The sequence below is a fragment of the Triturus cristatus genome, chromosome 5_1 (assembly GCF_964204655.1).
Source record: "Triturus cristatus chromosome 5_1, aTriCri1.1, whole genome shotgun sequence".
NCBI classification, from domain to species: domain Eukaryota; kingdom Metazoa; phylum Chordata; class Amphibia; order Caudata; family Salamandridae; genus Triturus; species Triturus cristatus.
The window spans coordinates 147,513,806-147,537,791 of NC_140587.1; the positions used below are offsets into that span (position 1 = coordinate 147,513,806).

Sequence of the window (23,986 nt, forward strand, 5' to 3'; positions counted from 1 at the left end):
GATAACTGCTTTGGAGAGAGCTTGCAAAGTACAGCAGGTACCCCAAAGTCAGTGGGCAGCTATCTTGTGGCTCTCCTTCTCTGAGAAAGGTAGAGACAAGCTCCTCACAGTTAGTGATGAGGATGCAGATAATTACACTGTCCTGAAGAGTGCTCTAATTGATGGGTTTGGCCTAACCACTGAACAATACAGGTTGTTGTTCAGGGATACCCAGAAGACACAGACTCAGGACTGGACTGACTTTGTAGATTGTGCCACTAAGGCTCTGGAAGGCTGGCTAGTGGGAAGTAAGGTTAAGGACTATACAGGATTGTATAATTTGATCATGAGAGAGCAAATCCTTAACAACTGTCAAAACCAGCTACTGCATCAACACCTGATTGATTCTGATCTGACTTCTCCACAAGAATTGGGAAAGAAGGCAGATAGAGGGTTCAGGACTAGAGTTAAGCAGAAAAACCAGAACCAGGGCGGTGATCAGAAAAAGGCAGACCAGAAGGGTAATGATCGGAAACAAAAAGACCAGAAGTCTTCACCAGTCCCCCAAAAGGCTCAGGGGGAGGGTGGTCCCAAAAAGGATAAAAAGAAAGATGGCCAAAAGAAACCATGGTGCAACTATTGTAAGTCCAACTCACATTGGTTTAGTGAGTGCACCAAAAAGGATAAGCCCCCAGCCACCATTGCCCCTAAGGCAACTGTACCCCCTAGTCCAGCTGTAAGTGGTGGTTCCCAGCAAAAGGGTGTAGTAGGGTTAACCCTGGGAACTGAGGAGGATTCTGACCTAGTCAGAATACCTACTCAGGCTGTTCTGATCTGTGATGGGGACTTAGCTTTGTCCTCTACTGTAGGCCCCAGTAACCTGGGCAAGCACAGCCAGACTCCTTTTATCAACCAAAGAATGGCTCAGGCCTACAGGGACACTGGGGCTAGTGTCACAATGGTGACACCTGCCTTTGTGGACCCTGGACAGATCATACTAGGTGAGAATTACCTAGTGACCAACGCTAGCAATGCCACTACCTCCCATAGTGTGGCTATTGTTAACTTCACCTGGGGAGGGGTAACTGGCCTCAAGAAAGTTGTTGTTAGTTCAGACCTTCCTGTAGAGTGTTTACTGGGCAATGATCTTGAAACTTCAGTTTGGTCTGAAGTGGAGTATAGGACCCATGCAGAAATGCTGGGGATGATGCACATGTCCTTGTTGTGACCAGGTCACAGGCCAAAAAGTGCACCACTGAACAAGTGCTGGATCCTGAAACTATGGACCAGTCACAACCCAAGAGGAAGAGCAGTAGGGTTAAGGCTGTGCCTTCCCCCCTGCCTCAGGTGGTGGATCAGCCCTCCCAGGAGGATGATTCTGAGAGCCCTGAAGGAACTGTCCTAGAAGAACTTGAACCTGATCAGGTTGAGTTTCTTGGGACAGGGGAACCTTCAAGGGCAGATCTGAGGCAGGCTCAATTAGACTGCCCCTCTCTTGAACCCCTCAGACAGCTGGCTGCTGCTGAGGCTGCAGGGAATGCTCAAGGTACCCATAGAGTGTATTGGGATGAAGGGCTACTGTATTCAGAGGCTGGAGACCCCAAGCCTGGTGCATCCAGGAGGATGGTCATACCACTGAAGTTCAGAGGCTTCCTTCTTACCTTGGCCCATGATATTCCCCTTGCAGGACACTTAGGCCAGAACAAGACTTGGGACAGGCTTGTCCCTCACTTTCACTGGCCCCATATGTCAGAAGATACCAAGGAGTTTTGTCGCTCCTGTGTCACCTGCCAAGCCAGTGTCAAATCAGGTGGCACCACAAAGGCCCCCCTCACACCACTACCTGTGGTGGGGGTTCCCTTTGAAAGAGTGGGCATAGATATTGTAGGACCAATGGACCCACAAACAGCATCTGGGCACAGATTCATACTGGTGATAGTGGACCATGCCACCAGGTATCCAGAAGCTATTCCCCTGAGGACCACAACAGCTCCGGTTGTGGCAAGGGCCCTGCTTGGAGTATTCTCCAGAGTGGGCTTTCCAAAGGAGGTCATTTCTGACAGAGGTGCCAACTTCATGTCAGGATACTTGACTGCAATGTGGAAGGAGTGTGGTGTGAACTACAAGTTCACCACACCCTATCACCCACAGTGCAATGGGCTTGTTGAGAGATTCAACAAGACCCTAAAGGGAATGATAAAAGGTTTACCAGACAAGCTTAGGCGAAGATGGGACATCCTTTTACCCTGCCTTGTGTTTGCTTACAGAGAGGTCCCACAAAAGGGGGTTGGCTACAGCCCTTTTGAGCTTTTGTTTGGGAATCCTGTAAGAGGACCCCTATGTCTAGTGAGGGAAGGATGGGAGAGACCTCTCAGACAACCCAAACTTGATATAGTGGATTGTGTACTTGGTCTCCGCTCCAGGATGGCAGAGTATATGAAGAAGGCTTCTAAAAACCTTGAGGCAAGCCAAGAACTCCAAAAAGCTTGGCATGACCAAAAGGCTGTGCTGACTGTTTACCAGCCAGGGCAGAAAGTGTGGGTGTTGGAGCCAGTGGCCCCAGCAGCACTCCAAGACAAATGGTCTGGACCCCACACTATTGTTGAGAAAAAGGGAGAAGTCAACTACTTGGTGGACCTTGGGACTCCCAGAAGCCCCCACAGGGTGCTTCATGTCAACAGATTGAAGGCATATGTTGACAGGGCAGACATGGGCTTACTCATGGCTACAGATGAGGGGCAGGAGGAAGAGAGTGACTCTCTCCCAGACCTGTTGACTCAGAACCCTGATGATGGCTCAGTTGATGGTGTGGTCTTTTCCGACAGCCTCACTGTCCATCAGCACCAGGACTGCAGACAGGTTCTGCAATCCTACAGATATATGTTCTCTCTGACCCCAAGTCAGACAAACTGGTGCACCCATGAGGTGGACACTGGTGGCAGTCTGCCTGTGAAGAGTAAAATCTACAGGCAACCTGACCATGTCAGGTACTGCATAAAAGTTGAGGTGCAAAAGATGTTGGAGCTGGGAGTCATTGAACCTTCAGAGAGCCCTTGTGCTAGTCCTGTAGTCCTTGTGCCAAAACCTCACACCCAAGATGGTAAGAGAGAGATGAGGTTTTGCGTGGATTACAGAGGTCTCAATGCTGTCACTAGGACAGATGCCCACCCAATACCTAGGGCAGATGAGCTCATTGACAGACTGGCAGCTGCTAAGTTTTTGAGCACATTTGACCTGACAGCAGGCTACTGGCAAATCAGACTAGCTGAGAATGCAAAGGCCAAAACTGCTTTCTCGACCCCAGGAGGACATTATCAATGTGTGGTAATGCCCTTTGGTTTGAAGAATGCACCTGCCACTTTCCAAAGGTTGGTGAATCAAGTCCTTACTGGGTTGGATGATTATTGTGCAGCTTATCTTGATGATATTGCTGTCTTTAGCTCCACCTGGGAGGATCAACTGGTCCACCTGAGGAATGTTTTAGAGGCCCTGCAAAAGGCAGGCCTCACTATCAAGGCCACTAAGTGCCAGATAGGGCAGAGCAAGGTTGTATACCTGGGCCACCTAGTTGGTGGGGGTCAGGTTCAACCACTGGAGAGCAAGATCCAGACCATAAAGGACTGGACTCCTCCAACTACCCAGACTCAGGTCAGAGCTTTCTTGGGCCTGACTGGGTACTACAGAAAGTTTGTTAAGAACTGTGGGTCCATTGTGACACCACTTAATGACTTGACCTCCAAGAAGATGCCAAAGAAAGTTCAGTGGACAGTAAGCTGTCAAAAAGCATTTGATGACCTGAAGCAGGCCATGTGCAGTGCACCTATTCTGAAAAGTCCAGACTACTCCAAAGAGTTCATTGTCCAGACAGATGCTTCTGAGTTAGGTGTGGGAGCTGTTCTCTCACAACTGAATGTAGATGGTCAAGACCAGCCCATTGCTTTTATAAGTAGAAGGCTGACCCCTAGAGAGAAACGTTGGTCAGCTATTGAGAGGGAGGCCTTTGCTGTGGTTTGGGCCCTGAAGAAGCTGAGGCCATACTTGTTTGGCACTCACTTCAAGATTCAGACAGACCATAAGCCCCTCTTGTGGCTAAATCAGATGAAGGGTGAAAATCCCAAACTTCTTAGGTGGTCCATTTCCCTACAGGGGATGGACTTCACAGTGGAACATAGACCTGGGACTGACCATGCCAATGCAGATGGACTCTCCAGATATTTCCACTTAGAACATGAAGACTCAACTGGTCAAGGTTAGTTTAATGTCCCTAAGTTTGGGGGGGGGGTTGTGTAGGAGAGTAGGGTCTGCTTTCTATGTTCACCCCCACTTTTTGCTTTTGCTTTACTGGTTTTCGACTTAGATGTGGCTGTGGGCCTGCTGATCAGACCCACAGCCCTGCTGTTCTCTCTCTAAATTGATACTTTGTACTTTAGGTGCATAACCCATTTGGATAGGATCACCTTATTGGCCCCTGTACAGTGTACCTTAGGTACCCAGGGCATAGGTGTACCCTAGGCCTACCAGGGGCTGCAGCATGTATTATGCCACCCCTGGTCTGGCCTTCCATTATGACACAACTGGCTGATCACTCAGCTGGGGCAAGGTTGTGTAATCACTCCTTGCTTAGGTGTAGTATTCCTATACCTAACTTACATATAGACACATGTGTACCTATCAGCCACTCCTATGGCAGGCCTTAACAATCCTGGAGGCAGAGTGCTTGGTAACATGTGAAATGGTGCTCTAGCATGAGCTGAGCCTGTCTGCAGCTTTCGGAACCCTGTCCTTATAGCTGTTCTATGTGACGAGCAGTGTGCGACCAACTTGTGTTCAAACTGTTCTATGATATAGCCTACCATATACTCTTAAAGTGCCTTATAATCTTAAACGGTTATGGTAACTATGGTTTGGCTTTATTAAAACATGTCGTGTAAGGTGTCTAACACTTTGGAATAATACCCCCATCCCATTTCTGGGGATGAGGATATTATCCCTCCCTTCTAGAGGGAGAAGACATGTTGTAACCTACTTACCCGGTTAAAGTTAACCAGAGCCCCAGCATCACAAAATGGATGCTGCTGCCACAGACACGAGTCTGACCTCCTGCTGCTGGGAGTGATCCCGGCAAGGGAGGCTTGGACAATAGGTTTCCTGCCTTGGGAGGTGCGAGCACCACCCCAGACAGGCCTTAGTGTATTGGGGCAGGGAGGGATGAAAAGAATGAGACATGCCTGGGGCACACAAGGTGTCCCGTGCATAGTCCAGTTCAAACCGGTGCTGGGGCACTCCAGCCCCAGTCCTGGCGCGAAACTGGACAAAGGGAAGGGGTGTAACCACCCCCCTCCGAGGTCCCACCCATAAGGCGTGACCTAGCTGGTAACCCAGCCCCCCAGATTTGGATAAGAGTGGTAGCTGGGCCCCAGGAGATTAGATTATCCTGAACCTGCAACTTGAACAGAAACTCTGGACCTTCGACATTCGACGAAAGAAGAAGACTGAAGAATCTCCCTTGTGGCCAAGGAGTGGCTACCCTGTGCAAACAGGCACCATCAAGAGACTACCCTTTGCTTTGCTGAAGTTCTACGAGGGACCGACTGCAGAGCCCGACCAGAGCCTTGACCTCCAGACTTCTCCGACCCTGATCCACATCCACAGCCGAGTTGAGATCCGTGGAGGCGACGAGAGACGTGGGACCGGCTACCTGGGAAAAGTGGCTAGTATCTTCCAGCGCAGCTTCTGAGGCACCCTCGAAGTTTTGCACCGGGGATTGAGAAGCCCCAACCCCAAGCACCATCTGCACCGAAGATCAGCCCCCCACAATCCACGAGTCCTGCGTGGGGCCCTTCTGCATTTTCCTGCTTGCCGCGTCTGTCCGGTTGCTTGCCCGTTGGCTAGTGGCCTTTGTGACAACGCACCCTGAAATCTTCACTGCTGGTTTGGCTCCTCCAGACCGACTCCCGCTTCTTTGCAAAAAAGAAGCACCCCGGACCTTCCTGGTCTGCACCAGAAGCAAGTCCTCCGTTCTTCGTGGGTTCCGCTTGCCAAGGCTTGGTGAGTTCTAGTTCGACTTCGACGCCGCCGACAGCAAGAGCCTTTGTGGGACAGCTCGCCTCCTGGTCCTGGTCATCCTCGACGTTTCCTGGTCCCCGTGGCTGCAGCGACAAGCTTCACCTTCACCTGCAATCTTCACGACATCGCCTGGTTCCTTCCTGGTTCCACGTGGTCACTGGCTAGTGACCTTGACTCTGTCCCTTCTGCTTGCAGGTCTCCTCTCTTCTTGATCCCAGCCTTGGGATCCACCGGACACTCTTCACTGACTGCCTGTCAGCAACTTTCCTTCAGGCACCCATAGAAGTCCACGACGAAACCCGATGCAAGTTCACACCTATGCACCCGCAGCCCGTGGGCTAGGTAACTTGGGTACTTCGGTGCTCACCAGGGTAGTGACTATCCTAGGGTCTAGTTTCCGAGTCTCGACTTTCTAGCTATACCAGAAGTGTCTTTAAACTGTTAATTTCTAACTGCTAGTAATTCTATCGACTTTTACGCATTAGGCGTGAGTGTTTCCACTCTGCACCTGAATCCCGTGGGCCTCCCACTTCCTAACTGTTGCTAGTGTAGTGTAGCCCCAGCGATTACCTAGGCCTAGGCCTATCCTATTTCCGTGACAGTGGTCCTTATACCACTTCTTTAGTATATGGTTTGCGTGGCCCCTAGGGCCTAACTGTATTACTTACCTGTGTGACTTAATGTATGCATAAATAAGACTGTGTTGTACTTACCTCTAATCTCATAAAGAGTGCTGAGGGTTTGACTAGAATAAATACACTTTATTTTATATATATATCTGTTGTGGTGTCCTTTCATTTGATATTCAAGGGATTATATATGGTATCACAGCTGGCTTCACATGCCATTCAGAGTTTAGCCTAAGACTGCTCTTGTCCATGCTACCACTAAGATAGCTGGTCTATAAGGTTGACTTTACAACCAATCACCATAAGGGTTGTTTGGACTGATATAAGGTGTACACTAGAAATAGTGACATCATACATCAGGCCAACTTCTCACAATGGTGAGCAGCGGTTGGGATCTGAGTTTGCTGTTGTAATACCATTGTAATCTTGAGATACTGAATTGAAAGATCACACAGATATTGTTTAGGTACATATAACATAGATTATAATACTTAAGTCCTACTGGACTTAGTGGTTGTAGGTTGAAGGGAGTAACACACCCTGACTACAACTACCAGAGAGGTTTAGTAGAAACAACTAGTGTAGGTAGGTGCACACACCACACCCTCACTAGATCATGTCTCTGGGAGGAGATCAAGTAGATGCTCTCTCTGGAGGGGCAGGTCTGAAGAAGACCCCCTCTAGATATGATACCCTAACTTTTCAGGAGATGAGACAATTGTGTACCTCCAGAAAGTTAAAACAGGGTGCAAACCCTACCCTCCTTCAATTAGTACAGCTCCTAGAGGAGTATGATGCTTTGAGGGCCTCACAGGCCAGTACCCTAGGTACAAAGGAGGGTCTACCCACCACAGATGAGTCAGATGGGACTTCAGATGAAGAGGTAGACAGCCAGGGCCAAGTAGGAAGAGTTAGCCAGGCTAACCTAAGCTTACATGGGAGTTTGCATGGGGTCCCCCCATACAGACCCCCAAGTGGGCTTACACAGAGAAGCAGGAGGGACAGATCCCGTTCAAGGGAATCCATCCACTCCCATGTCTCTAGCATCTCTAATGCTTTCTCTCACAGGGGAATGACTTCCCCTGAGAGAAAGGAGCATGAAGCCAGAATGAGGGAAGCTAATCTGAGGATTCAGAGGGAAGAACTTGCCCTTGCCAAGGAGAAGCTTGCTCTGGCTAGAGAGCAAAAGTTAAGTGGGTCAGAACCCACTGGTGGCAGCAATATCCCTAAGGATAGAGACAGGCACTATGATAATAGAAACCTGAGCAAGATTGTCCCTCCCTACAAGTGTGGGGATGACATCCACAAATGGATAACTGCTTTGGAGAGAGCTTGCAAAGTACAGCAGGTACCCCAAAGTCAGTGGGCAGCTATCTTGTGGCTCTCCTTCTCTGAGAAAGGTAGAGACAAGCTCCTCACAGTTAGTGATGAGGATGCAGATAATTACACTGTCCTGAAGAGTGCTCTAATTGATGGGTTTGGCCTAACCACTGAACAATACAGGTTGTTGTTCAGGGATACCCAGAAGACACAGACTCAGGACTGGACTGACTTTGTAGATTGTGCCACTAAGGCTCTGGAAGGCTGGCTAGTGGGAAGTAAGGTTAAGGACTATACAGGATTGTATAATTTGATCATGAGAGAGCAAATCCTTAACAACTGTCAACACCAGCTACTGCATCAACACCTGATTGATTCTGATCTGACTTCTCCACAAGAATTGGGAAAGAAGGCAGATAGATGGGTCAGGACTAGAGTTAAGCAGAAAAACCAGAACCAGGGCGGTGATCAGAAAAAGGCAGACCAGAAGGGTAATGATCAGAAACAAAAAGACCAGAAGTCTTCACCAGTCCCCCAAAAGGCTCAGGGGGAGGGTGGTCCCAAAAAGGATAAAAAGAAAGATGGCCAAAAGAAACCATGGTGCAACTATTGTAAGTCCAACTCACATTGGTTTAGTGAGTGCACCAAAAAGGATAAGCCCCCAGCCACCATTGCCCCTAAGGCAACTGTACCCCCTAGTCCAGCTGTAAGTGGTGGTTCCCAGCAAAAGGGTGTAGTAGGGTTAACCCTGGGAACTGAGGAGGATTCTGGCCTAGTCAGAATACCTACTCAGGCTGTTCTGATCTGTGATGGGGACTTAGCTTTGTCCTCTACTGTAGGCCCCAGTAACCTGGGCAAGTACAGACAGACTCCTTTTATCAACCAAAGAATGGCTCAGGCCTACAGGGACACTGGGGCTAGTGTCACAATGGTGACACCTGCCTTTGTGGACCCTGGACAGATCATACTAGGTGAGAATTACCTAGTGACCAACGCTAGCAATGCCACTACCTCCCATAGTGTGGCTATTGTTAACTTCTCCTGGGCAGGGGTAACTGGCCTCAAGAAAGTTGTTGTTAGTTCAGACCTTCCTGTAGAGTGTTTACTGGGCAATGATCTTGAAACTTCAGTTTGGTCTGAAGTGGAGTATAGGACCCATGCAGAAATGCTGGGGATGATGCACATGTCCTTGCTGTGACCAGGTCACAGGCCAAAAAGTGCACCACTGAACACGTGCTGGATCCTGAAACTATGGACCAGTCACAACCCAAGAGGAACAGCAGTAGGGTTAAGGCTGTGCCTTCCCCCCTGCCTCAGGTGGTGGATCAGCCCTCCCAGGAGGATGATTCTGAGAGCCCTGAAGGAACTGTCCTAGAAGAACTTGAACCTGATCAGGTTGAGTTTCTTGGGACAGGGGGACCTTCAAGGGCAGGTCTGAGGCAGGCTCAATTAGACTGCCCCTCTCTTGAACCCCTCAGACAGCTGGCTGCTGCTGAGGCTGCAGGGAATGCTCAAGGTACCCATAGAGTGTATTGGGATGAAGGGCTACTGTATTCAGAGGCTAGAGACCCCAAGCCTGGTGCATCCAGGAGGTTGGTCATACCACTGAAGTTCAGAGGCTTCCTTCTTACCTTGGCCCATGATATTCCCCTTGCAGGACACTTAGGCCAGAACAAGACTTGAGACAGGCTTGTCCCTCACTTTCACTGGCCCCATATGTCAGAAGATACCAAGGAGTTTTGTCGCTCCTGTGTCACCTGCCAAGCCAGTGGCAAATCAGGTGGCACCACAAAGGCCCCCCTTATACCACTACCTGTGGTGGGGGTTCCCTTTGAAAGAGTGGGCATAGATATTGTAGGACCAATGGACCCACAAACAGCATCTGGGCACAGATTCATACTGGTGATAGTGGACCATCCCACCAGGTATCCAGAAGCTATTCCCCTGAGGACCACAACAGCTCCTGTTGTGGCAAGGGCCCTGCTTGGAGTATTCTCCAGAGTGGGCTTTCCAAAGGAGGTCATTTCTGACAGAGGTGCCAACTTCATGTCAGGATACTTGACTGCAATGTGGAAGGAGTGTGGTGTGAACTACAAGTTCACCACACCCTATCACCCACAGTGCAATGGGCTTGTTGAGAGATTCAACAAGACCCTAAAGGGAATGATAAAAGGTTTACCAGACAAGCTTAGGCGAAGATGAGACATCCTTTTACCCTGCCTTCTGTTTGCTTACAGAGAGGTCCCACAAAAGGGGGTTGGCTACAGCCCTTTTGAGCTTTTGTTTGGGCATCCTGTAAGAGGACCCCTATGTCTAGTGAGGGAAGGATGGGAGAGACCTCTCAGACAACCCAAACTTGATATAGTGGATTGTGTACTTGGTCTCCGCTCCAGGATGGCAGAGTATATGAAGAAGGCTTCTAAAAACCTTGAGGCAAGCCAAGAACTCCAAAAAGCTTGGCATGACCAAAAGGCTGTGCTGACTGTTTACCAGCCAGGGCAGAAAGTGTGGGTGTTGGAGCCAGTGGCCCCAGCAGCACTCCAAGACAAATGGTCTGGACCCCACACTATTGTTGAGAAAAAGGGAGCAGTCACCTACTTGGTGGACCTTGGGACTCCCAGAAGCCCCCACAGGGTGCTTCATGTCAACAGATTGAAGGCATATGTTGACAGGGCAGACATGGGCTTACTCATGGCTACAGATGAGGGGCAGGAGGAAGAGAGTGACCCTCTCCCAGACCTGTTGACTCAGAACCCTGATGATGGCTCAGTTGATGGTGTGGTCTTTTCCGACAGCCTCACTGTCCATCAGCAACAGGACTGCAGACAGGTTCTGCAATCCTACAGATATATGTTCTCTCTGACCCCAAGTCAGACAAACTGGTGCACCCATGAGGTGGACACTGGTGGCAGTCTGCCTGTGAAGAGTAAAATCTACAGGCAACCTGACCATGTCAGGGACTGCATAAAAGTTGAGGTACAAAAGATGTTGGAGCTGGGAGTCATTGAACCTTCAGAGAGCCCTTGGGCTAGTCCTGTAGTCCTTGTGCCAAAACCTCACACCCAAGATGGTAAGAGAGAGATGAGGTTTTGCGTGGATTACAGAGGTCTCAATGCTGTCACTAGGACAGATGCCCACCCAATACCTAGGGCAGATGAGCTCATTGACAGACTGGCAGCTGCTACGTTTTTGAGCACATTTGACCTGACAGCAGGCTACTGGCAAATCAGACTAGCTGAGAATGCAAAGGCCAAAACTGCTTTCTCGACCCCAGGAGGACATTATCAATTTGTGGTAATGCCCTTTGGTTTGAAGAATGCACCTGCCACTTTCCAAAGGTTGGTGAATCAAGTTTTTACTGGGTTGGATGATTATTGTGCAGCTTATCTTGATGATATTGCTGTCTTTAGCTCCACCTGGGAGATCAACTGGTCCACCTGAGGAATGTTTTAGAGGCCCTGCAAAAGGCAGGCCTCACTATCAAGGCCACTAAGTGCCAGATAGGGCAGAGCAAGGTTGTATACCTGGGCCACCTAGTTGGTGGGGGTCAGGTTCAACCACTGGAGAGCAAGATCCAGACCATAAAGGACTGGACTCCTCCAACTACCCAGACTCAGGTCAGAGCTTTCTTGGGCCTGACTGGGTACTACAGAACGTTTGTTAAGAACTGTGGGTCCATTGTGACACCACTTAATGACTTGACCTCCAAGAAGATGCCAAAGAAAGTTCAGTGGACAGTAAGCTGTCAAAAAGCATTTGATGACCTGAAGCAGGCCATGTGCAGTGCACCTATTCTGAAAAGTCCAGACTACTCCAAAGAGTTCATTGTCCAGACAGATGCTTCTGAGTTAGGTGTGGGAGCTGTTCTCTCACAACTGAATGTAGATGGTCAAGACCAGCCCATTGCTTTTATAAGTAGAAGGCTGACCCCTAGAGAGAAACGTTGGTCAGCTATTGAGAGGGAGGCCTTTGCTGTGGTTTGGGCCCTGAAGAAGCTGAGGCCATACTTGTTTGGCACTCACTTCAAGATTCAGACAGACCATAAGCCCCTCTTGTGGCTAAATCAGATGAAGGGTGAAAATCCCAAACTTCTTAGGTGGTCCATTTCCCTACAGGGGATGGACTTCACAGTGGAACATAGACCTGGGACTGACCATGCCAATGCAGATGGACTCTCCAGATATTTCCACTTAGAACATGAAGACTCAACTGGTCAAGGTTAGTTTAATGTCCCTAAGTTTGGGGGGGGGGGGTTGTGTAGGAGAGTAGGGTCTGCTTTCTATGTTCACCCCCACTTTTTGCTTTTGCTTTACTGGTTTTCGACTTAGATGTGGCTGTGGGCCTGCTGATCAGACCCACAGCCCTGCTGTTCTCTCTCTAAATTGATACTTTGTACTTTAGGTGCATAACCCATTTGGATAGGATCACCTTATTGGCCCCTGTACAGTGTACCTTAGGTACCCAGGGCATAGGTGTACCCTAGGCCTACCAGGGGCTGCAGCATGTATTATGCCACCCCTGGCCTGGCCTTCCATTATGACACAACTGGCTGATCACTCAGCTGGGGCAAGGTTGTGTAATCACTCCTTGCTTAGGTGTAGTATTCCTATACCTAACTTACATATAGACACATGTGTACCTATCAGCCACTCCTATGGCAGGCCTTAACAATCCTGGAGGCAGAGTGCTTGGTAACATGTGAGATGGTGCTCTAGCATGAGCTGAGCCTGTCTGCAGCTTTCGGAACCGTGTCCTTATAGCTGTTCTATGATATAGCCTACCATATACTCTTAAAGTGCCTTATAATCTTAAACGGTTATGGTAACTATGGTTTGGCTTTATCAAAACATGTCGTGTAAGGTGTCTAACACTTTGGAATAATACCCCCATCCCATTTCTGGGGATGAGGATATTATCCCTCCCTTCTAAAGGGAGAAGACATGTTGTAACCTACTTACCCGGTTAAAGTTAACCAGAGCCCCAGCATCACAAAATGGATGCTGCTGCCACAGACACGAGTCTGACCTCCTGCTGCTGGGAGTGATCCCGGCAAGGGAGGCTTGGACAATAGGTTTCCTGCCTTGGGAGGTGCGAGCACCACCCCAGACAGGCCTTAGTGTATTGGGGCAGGGAGGGATGAAAAGAATGAGACATGCCTGGGGCACACAAGGTGTCCCGTGCATAGTCCAGTTCAAACCGGTGCTGGGGCACTCCAGCCCCAGTCCTGGCGCGAAACTGGACAAAGGGAAGGGGTGTAACCACCCCCCTCCCAGGTCCCACCCATAAGGCGTGACCTAACTGGTAACCCAGCCCCCCAGATTTGGATAAGAGTGGTAGCTGGGCCCCAGGAGATTAGATAATTCTGAACCTGCAACTTGAACAGAAACTCTGGACCTTCGACATTCGACGAAAGAAGAAGACTGAAGAATCTCCCTTGTGGCCAAGGAGTGGCTACCCTGTGCAAACAGGCACCATCAAGAGACTACCCTTTGCTTTGCTGAAGTTCTACGAGGGACCGACTGCAGAGCCCGACCAGAGCCTTGACCTCCAGACTTCTTCGACCCTGATCCACATCCACAGCCGAGCTGAGATCCGTGGAGGCGACGAGAGACGTGGAACCGGCTACCTGGGAAAAGTGGCTAGTATCTTCCAGCGCAGCTTCTGAGAACAGTTACGGACAATAGACTACCGAACATACACGCAACGTCAACAGGCTGAGGTGGACATGGCTGGTGCGTTGCTAGCTAGAATAATATGTTATGCCCCTAGCGTTATCCTTATAATTGAGATCACTACAGCAGAAGGAAGCACAGAAGCCACGCAACTTGACATTAACATGGCGTTTCAAAAATATTTCAAAATACTATATGAGGCCCCGTTGCGCTCTCAATGGAGGAACTAAATAGTTTCCTGGAAGGCCTAGAGTTCCCACAGCTCACCAATGCACAGATGGATGACTTAGCTGCCCCAATCTCAAAGGCTGAAATACGTTCTGCATTAAAAGACCTACCCCGCAACAAAACTCTAGGTCTAGATGGTCTACCTGTAGAATTTTATGAGACCTTCTCAACCCAACTAGCCCCTCACCTCGAACGGTTATACCACACAGCTCTGGAAACTGGAGCATTACCTCTTATCACGAGTCAAGCCTTGGTGACATCCCTGCAGAACCAGGTAGAGACCCGAAAGATATGGCAGGTTACCGGCCCCTTTCTTTACTAAATACGGATTATAATGTCCTTAGTAAAGTATTGGCCCGTAGGTTACAACCATACCTGCCATGCTTAATACATATAGATCAGTGTGGATTTGTGCCGGGCAGGAGCACCTCCCTCAACATTAGACGCCTACACCACATAATTTCCTCGACGTCTACTGGAAATGCATCGGCTGGTTGCATCTCCTTATACCTGAAACAAGGCATTTGATGCACTACACTGGGTCTATATGCTACAAGCTCTCTCCCTATTCGGCATTCTCCAGGGCTACATTCAGTGGGTACAGCTACTGAACACGAACCCGACAGCTCGGTCCAGGACTGGGGCACTTATATCTTGGCCGTATGCAGTGGCCAGAGGCCAGAGGCAGACGGCAGGGCTGCCCTTTATCACCCCTGGTTTTTGTCTTGGCGATGGAACCACTTGCCATAAAGGTGCGAACGGCGGCAAGAGACGGGGTATCAGATTGGGGATCGACACTCCTATCCTCTCAGCTTACGCTGATGACATAATTTTGTTCCTCAATGATCTGCGCGGATCCCATGATCCTGAGATATTCAAGCAATTTAAAATATTCTCTGGCCTCGCTATTAATGAATCCAAATCAACCGTTTATTTCTTTCATGACTCCGATTCTGTAGACCCGGTTGGATTTGGTCACTGGTCATTTTCTATGGCACCTGTTACATTTAAATATCTGGGTATCCAGATTTATAGGCAGCTCCAGGACTTGCTGGACAGTCACCTGAACAAAAATAAAATCACTGAAATCACAAATCTCCTTTTGGATTTCGCTGCCAATCTCCGTGGCAGGGAGAGTGGCCATATCTAAAATGGTCATGCTACCCAGGCTACTCTACCTTTTCACTAATATACCAGTAATAATCCCGGCTCACATATTCAAAACACTTAACATATTACTCACTGAATTGATTTGGGGTAAAGGACGAAAGAGAGTAGGGCTTGCTAAACTTCAGCTTAGTACACACCCGGGGAGGTTTGGGAGTCCCGGACTTCGAGGCATACTGCTATACTGTCAGCTGCAGTGGCTTCCTACTGGACTGCCGGCCGCCACTTGCAGGAAATAGGCATGCCACAGACAGCATGGGAGAAGGGAGCACTGCATACGCTATTGCTCCCAAGCGAGGACCTTCCCGCTCCGCACCCCCATTACTAAAGGTGGCCAGGGCGTACTGGAAGAAAGCCATTCAATACACCAAAGAGCTCAACCTGTACGCCCCTATTATCCCTCTGATGCGGCTCCCCACACCGTCCGGTATAATCTCGGCTAGTCAATTGTCTCAATGGGCTGAGGAAGGTGTAACCACTGTAGGTATGCTATTTGCCGAAAACATGCTCCCGGATCATAATGCATCTGTTAGAGAGCAAGGAGTCCCCAAATCGCTTTATATATTGCAGGCTAAGATATGTAGATACATCAGAAGCACCTGGGCGCCGGATGGTGCTGAGCCCCAAACACATGCAAGAGTACACATGACATATCTTATGGGGAACGGGGGTCACTTGACTAGATGACTATATAAAGGCATCTGAACGCATGCATCAGTCCCGCTCCAGGAGCTCCGGGATAAATGGTCTGCAGATCTAGGTGATGACTTAACGGACAAGGACTAGGAGAAAACACTGGAATATCCCAAGAAAGTGTCAACAACCCTAAGTTTAAGTTAATTCAATTTATGTTGGTAGATAGAGCTTACTTGAACCCACACAGACTGAGCAAAATGTTCCAGGATATTACAGATGCATGTCCCAGATGCCATACCCAACCGGCAGGGCTGCTACATATGATCTGGTTTTGCGCTAAACTGGCACCCTTTTGGAAGGCGGTATATAAACTCCTTGCTGAGTTAACACCAGGAGTAAGGCCAAATGGAGTGGAATTTGGTATGTTGGGGCTTTGTAAAAAACACAAAGCACAGGGAACGCAACACCGATTTGCCAACTTATTACTTATTCTGGCAAAACGATTTATCACTATGAGATGGAGATCACCGCAGGCTCCATCAGTATTAACATGGCACACCGAAGTGGTACGCTGGGGGAGGGCCGAATGTATGGCATTACGTAGGGAAGAAAACAGAGGCTGCAGGAAGAACCCAATAGCCATGGAGTGGGCTATGATGGTGGGACAGTTTGTGGCTGCTGAAAGGTATAATACTGGGCTGAATCATTGCATGTGCCCAATATGAGCAACGTTAGACTTGTGTATATAACAGACAGACCCCATCGACGTACACAAGACTTCACCTTAAGGTTGCACCGCTTGGTCTCTCGTGGATTCGTGATTGTGCAGTTATAGTAGTACGGAGTCTAGGGTGGGTGGAGGGTGGTCTTTTCTAGTCAGCCAGCTTGGGAGGGGAGGGACTCTTGGATTGTTTAGTATGTTTATCCTATACTTGGAATGATTAATGTCAACTGCTGATCAGTATATTCCTCATATTGCACTGTTGATGTTACGGTAATGATATACACTCTGGGCGTATTCCATGTTACTGGTATGCCATGATTGTTTAATTACATGTTTGAAACGAATCAAATATGTGTTAAAAAAAAAAGTTAATGTTTTTCAAATGAGGGTTATGTTTTTGTTTTGAGTGTTGGATTGTTCCTGTTCAAATGGACAGTGTCAAGTGGCTCATAATTAAAATGGCTACCGGGTGGCATGCTGTCTTGTTTAGAACTGGACCAGCACGAGACTCCTGTATTTCTTCATGGGGCTGAATACTGCCTTGTGCATTTCTTCTAACTGGAATCTATGCATTGCTCTCAACAGGTTTGCTTTAATTATGATTCCTATTAAAATGTAGGTGAATCTATAAATTATTAGGGAAAACTACTAGGTCAATATTATTTTTTGCCAGATCAAAATAACGTAATAAGGCTAACTTGATAGTTGGTATGTCATGCAAAGGGAGGCGCGTCATACACTTTTTGAATTAGACAACATATCATGTGAAGAGAGAAATTTCACTGAAGCATTTCAGACTGGTATTAATCTAGCCAGGCTGCCCAGTTTAAAAGTAACTGCTCAGTTAAACATTTCAAGCTTTCTACATATTGTATGTTATTGGCTGTTGGTGGATTGCATTTTCCAGGCTTTTGTAATCTGATTCTGAGCAAATGGCAAGAATGTGTTGTTTTGTACTGCGCATGTCCATAAGGGGGAACAGCATGCTTCTCAATCTGTAACGAGGGGTCCTTTGATATTGAAGTGTTGGTGCAAATCAAATTTACTACTGACAATAATTAGACTAAGTGATGACTTTTTGAGGGTCTCAGAAAGAATTAGTTTTTTTCGGAGTAAAAGTTATGGTGCAGTTTTAGCAAAATAAGGGGTGTCATACCTCTCAAAAAGGGTAACTTGAGAGTATGCCATCTGAGGGCTTTACACTTGACCTCTTTTAACAACTGTCCAGAGTCATCTTAGAGTTCACCCGCCCTGAACACAGTATCACCACACACTGGCAGAAAGTTATATTTCGTGTGATGTTACTTTCTGTAATTTCATCAGGTCAAGGATCATGTAATATCATTAATAGTTCAAAGGGCATGTGATGTCACTTCTGCTACGCCTGGCATTTTGGTGAATCGACATCCATGGGTCTAAAATTGGCAACCGTGCCGCATCCAGGACCCATCAATCAATCAATCCGGGATTTGTGAAGTGCACTACTCACCCGCGAGGGTCTCAAGGCGATGGGAGGGGTTGGGGGGTTCACCCAGCTTTGTCTCACCCAAAAAGCCAGTTCTTTAGGTGTTTCCTGAAAGCTTGCAGTGTGGGGGTTTTCTGATGCTGAGAGGTAGCTCGTTCCAGGACAAGTAAAAAGAAAATGGCAAGAGGGGACATCCTTGGATTATACCTTTCACAGCTGGGAAGGTGTCTGACAGGAAACCACACAATCAGTCATGGGGGTGGGATCTGTGTATAACCTCAGCACTTTGGCAATAACACATGGCCATTGCCTCTTCATTCCAAAGTCCAAAACAAGAATCCCCACTCAACATGTTTGAACACTTTTTCAGGGTCCAATGAAGCCAGTGCCCTTCCATCGGGATCTCTTTAGTTTGCCAGGCGATGTTTGCAAAGGAGCTGGTATGATTTATAGAAGTTCGCTCCAGCACAAAGCCCATCTGGAAATCATGCATGAAGCTTTGTATTAACTTATGAAAGCTGTTAGCTCGCGTTTTTACCAGGATCTTCACATTCATGTTAATGAGGGAGAGAGGTCTGCAACTGGCAGCTGCGGGGGACCCATCCCAGATCTGGGGATGAGGCTTATTCGGGCATTGTTAGATTCATCTGAGGGATGGCCTGTAGTTTCCTCCTCGTTGTAGGCAGCTTGCAGAATGGGGAACACTAAGCATTTGTAAAACCTGTTGAATCCCCTGAGTAATCCATCATCTTAATGCACTTGTAATAAGGCGGACGGGATATCTGTCATGTTTGTGATCAGGCCCTAGGCTTCTCATGAGGGTCTCCAAAGTGATTTCCATCATTTCATCAGGAGTCGTCGTGGCAAAACCCAACATCACTGTACACAGAAGTACATTTGTTTGGAACATGTTTTATGATGAACTTTGTGTGGTGCAAAAATTTCTATATGATTCCTTTTTGAGACATCTATGTTGGAAATCTGATTTGCTGCATTTTTGAGTTAGAAAAACCAAAAGCAATTTGAAGTTTATATTTGCTGCTTCCCTAGAGAGCTCCTACTATTCTTTAAAAAGTCTAAAATAAATCCAACGTCTGCTTGAACCAGGTTTAAATCTGTGGGGTAAATCCCATTTATTTATTGATTTTTATTTGTGAATCGAGCCTCCAGAGAACCAGCAACCTTAGGCCTATCTTACCTTAAGTGGTGAACTTGGCATCCTGAGAAAATCAATTATGTGTCAAAGAGGAAATTCAAACAGACAAGATGACATATTGGCTGCTTCATGGATCTTTATGGATAACTTCTACGTAGGATGGTTTATTTCGTTGGTGTTTGTGTTGTTTACCTGATGCGTTTTATTTACCATATTGTTTGTATATTTTAGTTTTGTTTCTTAGAGATGAATGTTTTTAACCCCATGGGTGCTCAGGACGGCTCCCGGCCGCCATGAGTCACGGTAGTCGTGTGCTCATGCTGGCCGGGAGCCATTCGGCCGTTTCCGCTCCGCCCACGCGCGGCTAATTCCCCGCCTGTGCGGGCGAATTAATTGGTGGGCGGAGTTCGGACGGCTCCCGGCCGTCATGAGCACACGCCCACCGTGATTCATGACGGCCGGGAGCCATCCTAAGTACCTGAGCGCCACGCCCAGCCCCGCCCCCCCTCGCACCGCGGCAGAATTTGCTGCACGGCGAAGGGGTTAATATTTGCAAAGACACAATTCCAGTCGTTCAATCTAACTGCCTGTGTGTGTATTCTTTGTGATCTGTTGGATATGTATTTTCTCCATGCACTGTTAATTATTTATTGACAATGTAAAGAGAAAGAGAAGCAGACAGAGTGAGGCGACTTTACAAAGTGCATCCAATATGGACTAAGGGATCTGACTAGAGAAGGCACAGCCGTCTCACCCCACACTTCATAGCGCTGTCTCACCCCAGACTTCATAGTGCTGTCTCACCCCACACTTCATAGCGCTGGCTCACCCCAGACTTCATAGCGCTGGCTCACCCCAGACTTCATAGCGCTGTCTCACCCCACACTTCATAGCGCTGTCTCACCCCACACTTCATAGCGCTGTCTCACCCCAGACTTCATAGCGCTGGCTCACCCCACACTTTATAAAGCTGTCTCACCCCACACTTCATAGCGCTGTCTCACCCCACACTTCATAGCGCTGTCTCACCCCACACTTCATAGCGCTGGCTCTTCTTTTTTTTTTAGTGCTGGCTCTTTCACATGGGGCACAGAGGAGGCAGGTCCCTGCCCTGAACAGGCTGATCTGTGCTCCCCCTGTGCACTAGCAGCACTATAGTGACAAAGGGCCACAGCAGAAGGTCCCTCGTGCCCATGCACAAGGGGTGAGACAGCTGGCACTATCAGCAGCAGCAGAATAGAGAGCTGAGAACACAAGGGGCAAAACAGAGCATTGGCATGAGAAGAGGTGGGAGCCACACACCTGGCACACACCAGTGCCCTCCACTACAATAAATACAACACTGGTGCAGTAAAGGGGTTTATTTGTCTTGTAACAAGATGTACAATAGCCGAGCAATTCTACACAAATGACCCCTAGTACGAGTCTTATAATTACTCCTGCACCAAGACAGTTTCTAGCAGCTTGGAGTAACAGAACATGTACACACAGGGAAAGGCATATGAGCTGTACAAAGCAGTGAACAGATGAGCAGACAGTCACAGCTTGGCAATGGATGGATGGATCAGCAGACCTGCATGCCCACTGGTGCTGTGCCTGGCAGTGTGCCAGCAGACATAGTGCCAAGGCAGAGCTGGGTGAAAAGGAAAGGTATGAAGATAGTGAGACTTGTCTATGGATTGTGTCACTGCCCAGTAGCCCATGCCAACAGGGGGCATCGGTATCCTTCTCCTTCAGCACAAGATGTTCGCGCCACTAAGTACAACCAAGAAAACACAAAGGTGAGGACGCGTAGGTGTCTGTTGGGACCCGAGTGTCGCGAAACAGTCGGCCATGGGGATATGAAGCACACGCTATGATTGTCCATGGAGTGCATCAGCGGTGGTGTTAATCTTCATGGCTATCCTGTCACTAAGAGGATCAGCAGTATTATCTGTGAGGGAATGTTAGAAGTAGTGTCTTATCTATAAGGGGACAAGTCGTTTCTCATCTGAGATAAAGGTCTAATCTGTAGGAAGGATGAATGAGTACCTTATGTCAAGGAAAGGTAAAAGTAGTGTCTTATTTGAAGGAAGAGAAAAAGTAGTCTGGGGAAGTTAGTGCCGCATCCGAGGAACCGTTAAAGTAGTGTATTATTTCAGGAACAGCTCAATGAAGTGGATTCTCTGAGAAAAGGCAACAGGAGTGTCTTATCTCAGGGATAGATAATAGTAAGTGGCTTATCTGGGAAAATTGTGTTTTATTTCAGTGAAAAATAAAATATTGGATTTTCTGGGAAGGGGTCAAAAGTAATGCCTTATGTCAAGAAAAGCTAGAAATAGTGGCTTACATGAGGAAAGGGTAAAAGTAGTGTCTCATTTGTGGAATAGGTGAAAGTATTTGCTTTACTGTGGGACAGGTAAAAGAAGTGTCTTATATAAGGGAAAGGTAAAGAGTCTTATCTGAGCACAAGTTAACAGTAGTGCCTTGGTGGATAAGAGAGAGAGCATGAGACCAGGAGCTCATCTTCGCTACCAACACACACTTGTTTGCTGGTTCTGCGGCACGACACCGTAAACCTCCACTCCGCACAGGCTGAGGAATTCGCTGCGGCCCGGGATGACGACACTGACGTAGCGGCCCGCCATCCCTTTACAGCAGAGAGTAGTAACAGATCCGGCAGTCAGGTCAGTGATGACGCCACACCTGTAGAACCAGAGACACAAGCAGAAGGCATGGTAAGGGAAACAGTTTCTCTTATGTCCGTTTCCAAATACAGAACATCAGACCTTGAAATTAGGGTTCCCTTTAAGATAGTGTATTAGTGAGGCTCATGCATGGTCTCTTGATGTTACCTAGACAGCCATGCATAGCACCCTGAATACTGAAACTACAGTATCGATGAAGCATAATATTGAGGACAGAATATCGAAAATAAAATATCAACAGGTAAGTCTAGATTATCTATACCTAACTCCACATATATGTGCCTACACGGGACATATATCTTCCAGGTTCTTAGATGTGGAGTTAGGATTTGTAAATATATACTTTTCTATATGCACTTACCTTTCAATATTTTGTCCCTCGTTATTTTGTCCTGCATATTCTTCCATCTTGACATTGTTGGTGTCGACATTAAGTAGTGCCATCACATAGCACTATTATTCAACTGATAGTGACAAATTAACCGCTCATATTAAAGAGATGCCATTAGCTGTCAGGAGAAGAGCTCGAACCTGATTTAGAATTGTGGAGTAACAGAGAGTTCTTCGATTTCGGTATAAAGTTAAACATCCAGGGGAGAAGCTACCATCAGAATTCCCTCCACCATTGGATGGTATGGCACTGGCATCTGGCTCTGTCATGATCACCCCCAGTCACCTCCTTCTTGAACTGATGTTTGTCTCTATCATGATTCTCCCCCCAACCTCATTCCGCTATCACCTCCTTCTTCAATTGGCGTCTGCATCTATCATGATCCTCCCCCAGGCACCTCTTTCTTTCACTGATGTCTGGCTCTATTATGACCCACCCCAGTCACCTCCTTTTCCCACTGAGTCTGGCCCTGTGATGGTCCTCCCAGAGTCACCTCCTTCTTTCACTTATGTCTGGCTTTATCACGATCTTCCAAAGTCACCGCCTTCTTCTACTGGTGCCTTGCTCTATTATGATCCTTCCCCAGTCATCTCCTGTTGGAAAATGGCCCTTTCTTCAGGGTCACCCTCACATTTGTTGCCTTCCTCCTCCCCTTTTTGCTGAATTCATTTTTGCTGGCCTTAGGACTCTGAGCACTTTACCACTACTAACTAGTGCTAAAGTGCATGTGCTCTCTCCACTGAACATGGTCACATTGACTCATACCCAATTGGCATGTTTAATTTGCTTATTAGTCTGTAAACGGTTACACACTTCTCCACACACTAAAACATCAAATGGGTTTTGAAGGCATAGTTCTTAAATGGTTTGAATCATACCTCATGGGCTTATCTCAGATGATCAAAATTGAAAACTGTCTCTCAACATCAAAGGCTGTTGATCATGGTGTCCCTCAAGGCTTTATCCTTGCTCCCACCCTATTCAATCTCTGCACGGAACATCTAGAACTACTACAAAAGTCTGGGATCCATTATCACCTCTATGCTGACGATTCCCAACTCTACCTCAAGGTGTCCTCAGCACATGACATTTCACTCCTCACCCCCACCCTCAGCTCTCTCCAAGAATGGATGCCATTTCACCACATAAAACTGAATTCGTTAAAAACTGAATTCCTTCTTATCTAAAACTCAAACTCCCCACTTGCTGTACAATTTTAGATGGATGCTCTGAACATTCTCAACTGCAAACCTACCATAGTTGACAGTGCAAAATCCCTAGGAGTCATCCTGGACAAGAGACTTAGGAGCCTTATCACGAGTACAGCAGTCCATAGGACCGCCATACTTGTGGTGGAGGTCTGACCACCGCCACACTGCAGGCCTGCCCGCAGTATTAGGAGTATGGCAGTTGGGCAGTTCCACTGTGTCTGAAGGGGATCCAGGATCCTGTGGCGGTGGCGTAGCGGTCAGGAGCACTAATATGCTGGAGGTGTTGCTGCAGCACCGCCGAGCATATTAGGAGTTGCCCTTTCACCGCCCTTTTCATGGCAGTGAGCTCGCCATGAAAAGGGTGGCAGAGAGGCAACTAAGGGGGCCCTAACAGAGCCCCCTGCCACTCCTTGACCTGGGGGTGCATGCTGGGCGGGCACATGTTGTACCCCCCTGGATTTGCACCCCCAGTTCCTGCACGGTGTGGCATGTATACCACACCATGCAGGAAGGTGCAGTGGGCACTCTGACAGCAACGGTCTGTATGTCAGGCTCTTCAATTAGCCTTAGACCGTCGCAGCATCTCCTGCCAGACCAGGATTTAACTCCTGATCTGGCGGACGGCAGCACCACAGCTTTGGTGGTCCTACAGCAG

General features: G+C 48.0%; 1 protein-coding gene across 3 annotated transcripts in view; it reads right to left on the minus strand.

Moving 5' to 3' along the window:
• Window positions 1–20,388: 20,388 nt before the first annotated feature.
• LOC146830438 (fucolectin-5-like) overlaps window positions 20,389–23,986 on the minus strand; it is a 141,759-nt gene continuing 138,161 nt past the window's right edge. For all 3 annotated transcript variants that reach the window (XM_085604675.1, XM_085604674.1, XM_085604673.1), the window contains exon 4: window positions 20,389–21,727. In XM_085604675.1, the coding sequence (XP_085460801.1) occupies window positions 21,553–21,727 (175 nt within the window). In that variant the 3' untranslated portion in view covers window positions 20,389–21,552. The remainder of the gene's footprint in view (window positions 21,728–23,986) is intronic.